The sequence below is a fragment of the Hippocampus comes genome, unplaced genomic scaffold, assembly GCF_001891065.2.
Source record: "Hippocampus comes isolate QL1 unplaced genomic scaffold, H_comes_QL1_v1.1 scaffold35, whole genome shotgun sequence".
In the NCBI taxonomy this organism is placed as follows: Eukaryota; Metazoa; Chordata; class Actinopteri; order Syngnathiformes; family Syngnathidae; genus Hippocampus; species Hippocampus comes.
Window position 1 is genome coordinate 1,016,709 of NW_017805279.1, and position 10,247 is coordinate 1,026,955.

General features: G+C 45.3%; 1 protein-coding gene across 2 annotated transcripts in view; it reads right to left on the reverse strand.

The window, feature by feature from the left end:
- Window positions 1–256: 256 nt before the first annotated feature.
- Window positions 257–10,247, reverse strand: part of skic2 (SKI2 subunit of superkiller complex) — an 11,783-nt gene continuing 1,792 nt past the window's right edge. The window contains exons 6-29 of one of the 2 annotated variants that reach the window (XM_019870847.1): window positions 10,097–10,171; window positions 9,803–9,856; window positions 9,427–9,587; window positions 9,171–9,326; window positions 8,918–9,063; window positions 8,113–8,259; window positions 7,940–8,024; window positions 7,732–7,838; window positions 7,491–7,637; window positions 7,288–7,384; window positions 6,957–7,169; window positions 6,503–6,613; window positions 6,294–6,405; window positions 6,089–6,207; window positions 5,779–5,910; window positions 5,400–5,537; window positions 5,205–5,309; window positions 4,311–4,446; window positions 3,857–3,983; window positions 3,563–3,773; window positions 3,372–3,482; window positions 3,021–3,239; window positions 2,129–2,269; window positions 257–1,112 (exon numbers count right to left, since the gene is read on the reverse strand). In XM_019870847.1, coding sequence (XP_019726406.1) covers window positions 912–1,112; window positions 2,129–2,269; window positions 3,021–3,239; window positions 3,372–3,482; window positions 3,563–3,773; window positions 3,857–3,983; window positions 4,311–4,446; window positions 5,205–5,309; window positions 5,400–5,537; window positions 5,779–5,910; window positions 6,089–6,207; window positions 6,294–6,405; window positions 6,503–6,613; window positions 6,957–7,169; window positions 7,288–7,384; window positions 7,491–7,637; window positions 7,732–7,838; window positions 7,940–8,024; window positions 8,113–8,259; window positions 8,918–9,063; window positions 9,171–9,326; window positions 9,427–9,587; window positions 9,803–9,856; window positions 10,097–10,171 — 3,251 coding nt within the window. In that variant the 3' untranslated portion in view covers window positions 257–911. Of the gene's footprint in view, window positions 1,113–2,128; window positions 2,270–3,020; window positions 3,240–3,371; window positions 3,483–3,562; window positions 3,774–3,856; window positions 3,984–4,310; window positions 4,447–5,204; window positions 5,310–5,399; window positions 5,538–5,778; window positions 5,911–6,088; window positions 6,208–6,293; window positions 6,406–6,502; window positions 6,614–6,956; window positions 7,170–7,287; window positions 7,385–7,490; window positions 7,638–7,731; window positions 7,839–7,939; window positions 8,025–8,112; window positions 8,260–8,917; window positions 9,064–9,170; window positions 9,327–9,426; window positions 9,591–9,802; window positions 9,857–10,096; window positions 10,172–10,247 lie in introns of both variants that reach the window. The other variant, XM_019870846.1, reaches the window with a different exon arrangement.

The following is a 10,247-nucleotide window of genomic DNA, read 5'->3' on the forward strand; positions in this document are numbered from 1 at the left end:
CAAAAAAATAAATAAATAAAAAGGTTTCTCCGCGAACACGTCGGTGAATATGAAATCAATCAGCCACCCAGAAATCTTAAAGGGACAGTCAGTTCTGAAGGGGCGCAAGCATTGAGCTCGAACATCCCATTAGAACTCAATAAAAGGGCTGGATTTGAATGAGCTGTCCGATCCCTCCTCCCCCCGATCTTCTCAAATGATTTTCAGGGCTTGTATGTTTTTTTTTTTTTTTTTTAAACAACAAAAATACACACACTTAACAACACAGTACGTTTTAATACTGTTCAAGCATTTACACAGAGAAAATGTACAAAGGCAAAAATAAATGTAAATTTGCAGCACAGTGGCGGTTGGTGGTTTCCTCCAACATTCCCAAAACATAGATTTTAGCTGAATTAAAGACTCAAGCTGTCCATAGATATGAATGTGATCTGGCCCAAAGTTTGTTTTTTTGTTTTTGAAGCCAAAGCTATGCCATTGGTACACAGTGATTAATTGCTCTTTGTTTGATGTTTAGTTTGACAGTAAACTTCAACTAGGGGTGGCATTAAATAGCTTTTCTTGTACTATTATTTCATTTTCGTTGTAATTTCTGGCGGCCCTGTGGCACCATGCTGACTATCACAGGTCATTCTGGGTGCGATGACAGACATCTGGTTTGGGAAAGAGATTGGCGATTGTCAATGGAGATATCGCTCGGTGTGCGGGGTGCCATGCCGGTCATTTAGAGTACATTTCATCCATTGACAGGAGATTGCATTATTTTTCACTTCTCATGTTTGGGATGTCACACATTTTAAAAATTGGTTAAGACGTTAAAAATGTGTACGGTGGTATCGACTTAAGCTGACATGAACTTCATGGTTTGATGTAAACATTTTTTTTTTAAGCACACATCCATCACCCATCTCTCAGTGGGTGTAGAGAGAGGCAGTAAAGACGATGTCCCTCCGGATGGCGAGGGAGGCCTTCTCCATCTTGCTCCCGAGCACCGAGTCTCCCACGATGCGGGCGGCCTGGCGCAACTCTTTCAGAACCTCGTCCAGACGCTGGATGCAGCGCACCACCGTGCCCTCCTGTACGTCCGTCAACTGGGCGATCTCTGCGAACGGCTATGTTGATTGAGAGATGGATGGGTGGTGAGAATTGTTCGTGATGCATGAGAAACGGAATGGAAGGTGAGACAGAGAAAATAGCAACATCAACATTGAAACGAACAAGACAATTCTTAACCAGGGGTGGCTTTGCAAAAGTGACATTCAAATGCAATCTGGTTGCATCGGAGTGAAAATCTCCTCCTCCTAGTCTCCAAAAGTCTCCGATAACACCCCCGCAAAAAGGCGTTTTTGTTTAAATAGTTACCAACGGGGTGGAAATTGATGCTAAATATAGGCTAAGTTGGTTACTTGGCGTAGCCACTGGTCGTCATGGTAACCAAGTCTGCCTCTGCATGCGCCAAGATGGGTCCGTATTAGTAAGCACTGAAGCAGACTGTTCTAATGACACTTGCTGTAATGAATTGTTCTTTTATTGTCCTCAAGTGATACATTTCTGGGCAAAAGCATCTCTCACCATTCAGTTTGTGAGGAAATTACAATTGTAACTATTTATGACATCAATACAATACAATTATTCTCACGAGGGTCGCGGGGGGTGCTGGAGCCTATCCCAGCTGTCTTCGGGCAGTAGGCGGGGGACACCCTGAACCGGTTGCCAGCCAATCGCAGGGCACACAGAGACGAACAACCATCTGTGCTCACACTCACACCTAGGGACAATTTAGAGTGTTCAATCCGCTTGCCATGCATGTTTTTGGAATGTGGGAGGAAACCGGAGTACCCGGAGAAAACCCACGCAGGCCCGGGGAGAACATGCAAACTCCACACAGGGAGGCCCGAGCTGGAATTGAACCTGGTACCTCCGCACTGTGAGGTCGACGCGCTCACCACTGAACCCCCGGGCCGCCGTACAAAACATCAAACTCATTAATTCAAGTGGGAGTGTTTGGATTGCATTGATTGGCTCCCAGCTCCTACCTTACTGAAATCCTTGCGTAACGTGTCAAGTAGCATGTTAGCTGCTTCATTCCCGTGAAAGTCACTAATAACAAAATAACATAAAAACTCACCATGCCTCTGGCCCAGCAATAAACCACCTCTGTCAGGCCAAACTTGAACTGGCCCACAAATTCTTCCGCTGTTTGTGGTAAGCCGCAATCCCTTTGTAACTCTCCGATGCGCTGAGCAACCGACAACACGCGATCGATACCCTGCGGAGAAAAGACAAATTAGAGGAAAAAAAGTGATGAGTCAACCATAAGGGAAGTTGAAAAGAAAACAAGGAGGTAAGGGAAACACTCACTGGGCACTTCTCTCGGTATAGTTGCAACTGAAGTGATGCCGTTTCGAAATGAAAACTCATGTATCGCGGGTGATGTCAAAATATTAATATTCGGTATCTTACAATACAGTTCGAAAGCAATTACAACCACATGAACAAACATACTCCTCGATCGATACGAAACAATATCATGTCTGGAAAGTCAGATTCAGGTTGATACAAATCTTCCATTGGATCAATAAATAATGCGAGTGTATCTCCTGTGGTTTGGTGAGTGTACATGACTCACCTCTTCGTGCTGTGAGAATGACTTTGCCTTTTTTTTCCCTTTTTCTGAATGAGTTTTGCTGCTTACCTGAGCGTGACAACTACATCCGGAGAGGAGGTCATGACTAATTTAAGACCCTATAAAGCACTATCATGTCCCAGGTTAAGGTCCAAAGATGTGGAAGCAGCAAAAGGTGTATTTTTTTTTTGTTTTTTTACAAAACATGAGTGAATTAAAGAAAAACAAGTGAAGCACGATGTTCTGGATCTTAGCCGCACTTGTGCAGGCTGCAGTTTGTCCGGTGGTGAGCAGTTAGGGCCAGCAAGGCCTTTTCTGACACAATGAAATGGGCGAGTCATACAAAGCGGAAGCGGCAAACGTTGCCTGGTCGACGTGATCGCTTGCGCCTCACCTCCTGTAAAGTGTTGGTAATGTGCGGCTCCACTTGGGTGTTCTGCGTGAAGACCAAACAGGACAGCAGGGCGGCGCTCTCCTCAGGCGCCAGCGGGCTCAGCGCGTTCTCAAAGAGCAGCTCGGTGAGCAGCAGCTCGTGGCTGCTGATCTGACAGGCTACGCGGCCTTTGAGCTGCACGGCGCCGCCGCTGTCCACGTACTGGAGCGACTGCAGCACCTGAGATGCACCGACGGGAAGATATTGCGAGCTTGTGACTGTGCAAATGGCGATTTATTAAAGACACGCACAAAAAAAATAAATAAATAGAACCGTGATACGTTTCACTGCAACTATGTCAAATAACCAAACCTTGATTCTCTGATGGTACTCGGGCAGCAGAGATAACGACTGATCTGAAACCAGGAAAAGCAGTTTGTCCAGCTCCTCTTGTACACTCATCCTCTCCTTAACTTTAGCAAACTGAAACATGCACACATATAGATGACTTTATTTCTGTATGGACCATCCAAAGTGCCAAAAAGCCACGCAGAAGGTCACACCTGCTCCGTGAAAGTGGGTGAGTGGATGCAATTGAATTCTCTGAGGCTGTCCTGCAGCACACGGAGACGCATGGAGGCCTCGACAACGTCCACGCTCTTCAACTGGAGGTCGTTGACTGCGTCGAGGGTGGCGATGCCGCCTGCGTTGGCCTCGGCCAACCGCAGGAGCTCTTGGGTGGCCGTGGAAATGGCTTGACCGGGTGGTTCGGTCCTGGTGGGTGAGACGGCGTCGGTTTCGTCCACTGTACTGAGGCAAACATCCAGATTCACGAAAAAGGCAGTCGGTCGACAAACCTAAATCGGGGCTGTTGTCTCTTATGATAGTTGTCGATTATCCTGTCCGGGATGATTTTGAGGGTCTTCATTGTGATGCCGGTGATGTCCTGTAGCTTCAGCTTCTGCACTGTGTGGCTGCATGGACCTGGACAAAAACTTTATATTACGATAATGCCACCCACCTACAATAGTCTTCCTACAACAAAATCCAAGAGAATGTTGTCGCTAGGCAGAATTTGTGGCGCGTGACCATTAGTTCTGAACAAAAAAAGCCACGTCTTCCACGCCCAGAAAACATTGATTTGAACTGTAAATTGAGGCTTAACTGCAGCCAAACTTATATTATCCATCACATTCAAATCAACTCCCAAACGTAAATCTCTCCTCGACGGTTCAATTTTAACAAGATATTGACAAGACAGAACAACAGCACCCTCTGCTGGTCCCCACAAACCAAATCCAACCGACCAACCTTCGGGGATAAAGAGCGCAGCGTTGTAGAGGTGAGGAAGAGCTCGGCTGTCACCGCCGTTTCCCTCTCCTTCCTCGTTCCCTTTGTCGCACATGATGAGCGCTGTGAAGGTGCGATTCACAGAGTCACTGGACACCTGGAGAGAGGAACCGCACATGGAGGGCACACTTGCGGAAGTACTGTGACCGTTTGCTCACCGCGGCCGTGACATATCAACAGTCGAGTCTTTGCAGGTGTGAATTACAGTCTGCGGCCCAGACTCAGCTTGCATCCATCCTCTAAGCCAAGTGCATGCTGGGATACTCAGCAGAGCGTTGAAAATTCGGAACGTCTGATAATTGTGTGGATGCTGGGAGAGCTGTGCCTTGAAACCACCGTATTTTCCACACTAAAAGGCGCACTGGATTATGAGGCGCATCTTCAGTGAATGGCCAATTTTGTCATTTTTTTCATACATTGGACGCACCGCTTTATAACACGCAATCTACAATGCATCCACTAGATGGTGCTACGCTCAAGGAAACACCCACAGAACGATCAGATGTCAGTAAAACTAATTTAATAAAGCAGCGTCAGAGTTCACTTAACCAACAGCAAGTTATAACATTGACTCGTTAACAGTGAACTCCCTTGCCGCTGCTCTATTTCCGTGTTCAACTGCATAACCGATCGCCTTAAGTTTGAACTCTGCGTTGTCAGCACGGCTCGAGCAAGGAGCCATTTTGGGGTCGAAATATTACCGTAATGACCATACACAAAGGCGCATCGGATTTTAAGGCGCACTGTGAGCTTTTAAGAAGATGGAAGGCTTTTAGGTGCGCCTTTTAGTGCGGAAAATACGGTAATGTGCTGCACACCTAAATAGGGTATTTTGTGAACCATTCAAAAACCGACCTGCAGGATAACTCCCAGGGCGTTGAGATGCTGCTTGTTGTTCACCACCACAACTCGGCCTGCAGACAAAGCCTTCAGCCCATTGACCGACTCCAGAATAGCACGCTGGCGCCAAAGACAGCAGGTAAGAGCTGGATGCTACATTAGCAGCGGTGAAAAGGTGCGTTGTGTGTCTTGTGGGTGTGTGTGTAGCACCTGGAGGATGTCTCTCGTGGTTTGCAGCTCTGTCACTGTGTGGTAGTACGGCAACAAATCAGAGAGCTGGCCCTCACTGGCCGCACGTGGCAGAGTGGACAACGTCTTCTTTAGTTGGGTGATTCTCTTTTCATGCGCCTAGCGGAGTACAGACAGAATGATAATGAGCATACTTACTGTATGCAGCAGCTGCTGTGAGCCACAGCTCACGCCCGGGCACACACATAGACTCACCAACATCCCACACCACCCGCTAGAGTAGGCTTGCAAAATCTTTGTGCTCTAACTTAGTTACAACGTGGAATGAAAAATTATATGTTCTTGATATTTTGCAAACTTTCAGCACTTGGGGTTGCATCTGGTTTTGTTGTGCTCCGACCTGAGTGTCTCGGTGGCTTTCAGAGAAGCTTCTCCTCATCATGTCCGTCACGTGGAGAGCCTCGACTCGCAGCAGGTTGAGGATCATGGTGTAAGTCAGTCTGAATTGTGAGTGAAGCGTGGTGGGCTTGCCCTAGAAGGAAGAGATGTGACATTGAAAAAAAAAAAAAGTCTTTCAAAGTCTCTTGTCGGATTCATTTTATGGTCAATCTTGGTTCCAACAGCTCGACATGATACTAATTATGCATGGATAACCGCGTTCTATTTCAACTGAACCGGGATGCTGTCGCATACAACACCGAGAGCCTCACCAGCATCATGACATGCAGCTCGGACATCTCGTGAACACCGGCTTTGCAGAGAATGATGACCGTGCCTGTGGCATCAAGACCTCTCCTCCCTGCTCTGCCCGCCATTTGAATGTATTCCCCTAAAAAGACATTAAAAAAACGTCAACACCTCAATTTGTGTACTGAGATGAAGCGCTTTTCATCAGCAGTGGGCTCAGCAGCACACCAGGCAGCAGATTCCTGAAGCCGGTTCCGTCATGTTTTCGGATGCTGTCGAAAACGACAGTCCTGGCAGGCATGTTTACTCCCATCGCAAATGTCTCGGTTGCGAACAGCACCTGAAACAATCGCATTTATGATTGAAAGGTGGCTCATTTTGGCCGAAAATGTAAAAAAAAATTTTTTTTAAATAATGGTTGGACGCGTAAGCCTCACCTTTACGAGACCTCTTGAGAAGAGCATTTCAATCACCTCCTTCAGGATGGGGAGAATTCCACTATGATGGACGGCTACTCCTCTTTTCAACAGGTCCCTCATGAGCACGATCTGAACAAGATTTTTTTTTAAATGTGTTATTGAAACAGCATTCAAGCTAATACAAAATTTTCCCTTAAAAAGCTCAAATAACTGCCACGGATGAGCGTTTAGCATAGCGTTAGCTTAATTTCTAATAATAATTAAAGACAATATACCGTACATAAATTAATGAATCAACTCACCAAATATTTTTTTAAACAGCATATTCTAAGTTACTAAGTATGGCATTCATTTCGTTTAGAGCTCCATTTTTCCTGAGTCTTGTTTGTGCGATGCACAGCGCCCTGGCGGTTAGCACGTCAATGGGAAATAGATGAGCGCGGAGGTTATATGAAAAGGACGTCCGAGCTACCTGAGGCAACTGTCTGTCTCCCCCTCGGAGGCGACTCAGGCTCTTTTGGAAGAACGAGTGAATCTCGGCCTTCTCGATGGAGGTGGTCAAGTCCATGGAGTCCAGCGAACGGGCGTTCTCGTCGCAGCGTGTGCGCGAGAACGTGAACGCCACCACGGGCGTCTGCTGCCGGTGGGACAGGAAGTGCAAGAGGGTGAGCCACACCGCGCGGTCCTAAAATGGAGACAAGGATGTTCATGTGAGAAGAAAAAAAATAACAAAAAAATCAACAAACCGCAAGAGCATGTGAAGGACAGCTTTGTGAGTGTTACGGGGAGAAAGAAAGAATTACTTGACTAGCTGTGGTGTGCTGGGATGTACTTTTCGTGCCATAAGATTGGGCGTATTTGCTAGTTCGCTCCTTCTTGGCATCCACAGCTGCGTAGTAGCTGAAAACACACAATATGCTTTGCTTGACATAACTTTCCCAGATATAGAGGTCCCATTTTTGCTTTTCTATGAGGACTTCTGGTAAAAAAAAACAAAAGGTGGTACCCTTTGGTAAGGAAGTTTCCTGTAGCATCCAACAGTAGAAACATTTCTTTCTGAGTCTTTGTGTTGTTTCCAGTGTACAAATAATGCTCCAAAGGCACGGGCCTCTTCAGCGTGCTGATCACATAAATGTGCTTCTTCTTAATACGTCTGGAAAGTTCCACGGCGGAAATGTTGACATTGATCCAGCTTGAGGTGCTTTTCATACGGAGCGTTGTGGCTGCTCTAAACAGGAAGCACCTACCCGATCCATTCGCTGAATTCCAGAGCGTTTGGCACTGTGGCGCTCAGGAGAATGATGCTTACGTGATCAGGCAACATGATCAGCACCTCTTCCCAAACCACTCCTCTCTGTGCAAGTCAAGAAAAAAAAAAGAGAGAAACAGATCATATTAAATGGGAATATTTTTTTCAATTGCAATTTGGGGAAATGGTTGTGGAAATCTCCTGACCTCTGCATCATTAATATAGTGGACCTCATCAAATATGACCCACTCCAAGTCTCTGATGACTTCTGAACCGTTGTAAAGCATTGACCTGAAAGTGAAGAGAAATGTCTTAGTGTTATGGAGGGCGCAGGGGTGGGGGGCCCAAACTACTGATAACCACAAAAATGTAAGACTACCTGAGGATTTCGGTGGTCATGATGAGACATGAAGACTCAGGACTGAGCTGGACGTCACCTGTGAGGAGACCCACATCCCCAAAGGTCGTCTTGAAGTCTCTAAACTTCTGATTGGACAAAGCCTTGATCGGGGAAGTGTAAATAGTCCTATCGTAGAACACAATTTACGCATAATTAAATATTCATCCATCTTTTTTTTTTTTTTAAATAGATAGCACTTGCTCTCATTAGGACTACGGATGAGCTGGAGCCAATCCCAGTTCACTTATTCTGAAACGCAGAAGGCGGGATAAAAATCATAACTGACAACCATTTTAGAGCCTTCTGTATGTTTTTTGAAGATCTGTTTCGACACCGGTGTTTTTAGTCGGTCCGCTGAAGTTGTCATGGTGTGGATGGAGGGCAAATTTCTACACGTCAAAACGACGGCAAACTAGTTGAGAATGAACCAGCAGGACCTCTGAACAAATTCAAATTTCAAAATGATTAGTTGATCAATTATTATACTCATCCCTATTTAGGATACTTAAACAAACAAATAAATAAATAAACCAAACCATAATAGCTATGGAATGTTTGTTTATCGTCATATGTTGTTTATTAGCTCGGTAAATTATTTTCTATCGAAGGGTGACCCCTAGTGGTCATTACAAGAACATTCGACAGAAACTACAACATTGCCAACTTCGATTTGATTTCCCTTCCTTTTAAACAAACAAAGTGGCTTTTTCAAATCAGAAAGGTGATCGCTCAAGAACGACACGAGACTTTGATGTGAATTTTCAACGTATCTGCAAATACGGACCTTGTCATGTGTTTCTGCGAGAGGGCAATGGCGTATTCGGCCACGACGGTTTTGCCAGCCGACGTGTGCGCCGCGACAAACACTGAGTCGTGGGCCTCCAGTCGTAAAATGGCTTGTTTCTGGAATACGTCGAGCTCGAACGGCCACTGGAGAGGCAGAGGAAGGTGCAAAAATACCATTGCCGGAAAAGCAAATAAAAGGGGAGGATGAGGACACTGTTTGGCATGTCCGCAAAACTGAGCACAGCGAGTACCTTAAAAGCTGGATGAGGAATACGTTTGTGAAAATTCTCGCAAGGTGAACTTATGTCAACGGGAATGGCCCATTTCTTGGTTTCTTCTGGTTTCTCATTCTGGAGTGAGTTTCTCTTTTTTCCCTCACTGAAGGGAGAGGAGGAAGACATGGCATCCTGATGGTAGAGAGATAGAACCAAGCGCATGAAAGACAACAGCTTATTTATGGCATTTTAAAGATGAATATAAAAATTTCTAAAATAGTCAATATGGTACTTTGATGCCCAGGTCTACAAGGCTGTTTGTCCTTGGAAGTTTGGTGGCCTCCTTATGTCCTTGGCCTTCCTCCTTTGCTTCTGCCGCAGCCTCCAAATCGATGACATCATCAGAAGTCGACAGAAGCGACATGAGGCTGACCTCTGGTTTTGATACTTGAGCTTCTTCAACATGCACATTTTGAAAAAGGAAACGTTACTAGAAACGACGTGTTTGTTCGAAATGACCAGTAAATGGCTAAGCTAGTAACTATTAAAATAGACGTCAATTTCTCTGAATGGCATTAGTGTGAGTCCTTCAAACAGAACCAATGCAATTATATTAATCGAACTGTACATTGACCGACATATACATAAGCCAAGACATGTCCACAAACCTCTGTTGGCGATGTCCATTCCAGCTTTAAAACCAGGAGGAACTTGGAGCAAATCTGTCAGTAAGAAAGTAAGAAACATAAATAACATCCATCTTGTACTTTGCAATTGCAGTATAATTTAATTTGTTCGGAGTTAATTTTCCCAGTAAGAAATAACGGAAAGAGGATGAATCTGTGCTAGCATATTTTCTTGGAAACTGGGGGCCAAATTCTGGGTTGACAAATGCAAAATAGTTCGAATTTCAATGTTCCACTGTATTTTGACACTTGGTGGAAAACAACATGAAAGCTCACCATTCTCAAAGTCGATATCCTGCTCCAGCTCTGACTTATTCTTGATTTGGTCGAGAGTAAGTTCCTCCATACCACCTATGGATAAGTGTGTGTGTGTGTGTGTGTGTGTGTGTGGGGGGGGGGGGGTAAAAACCCTCGCAGAATTTTGGGG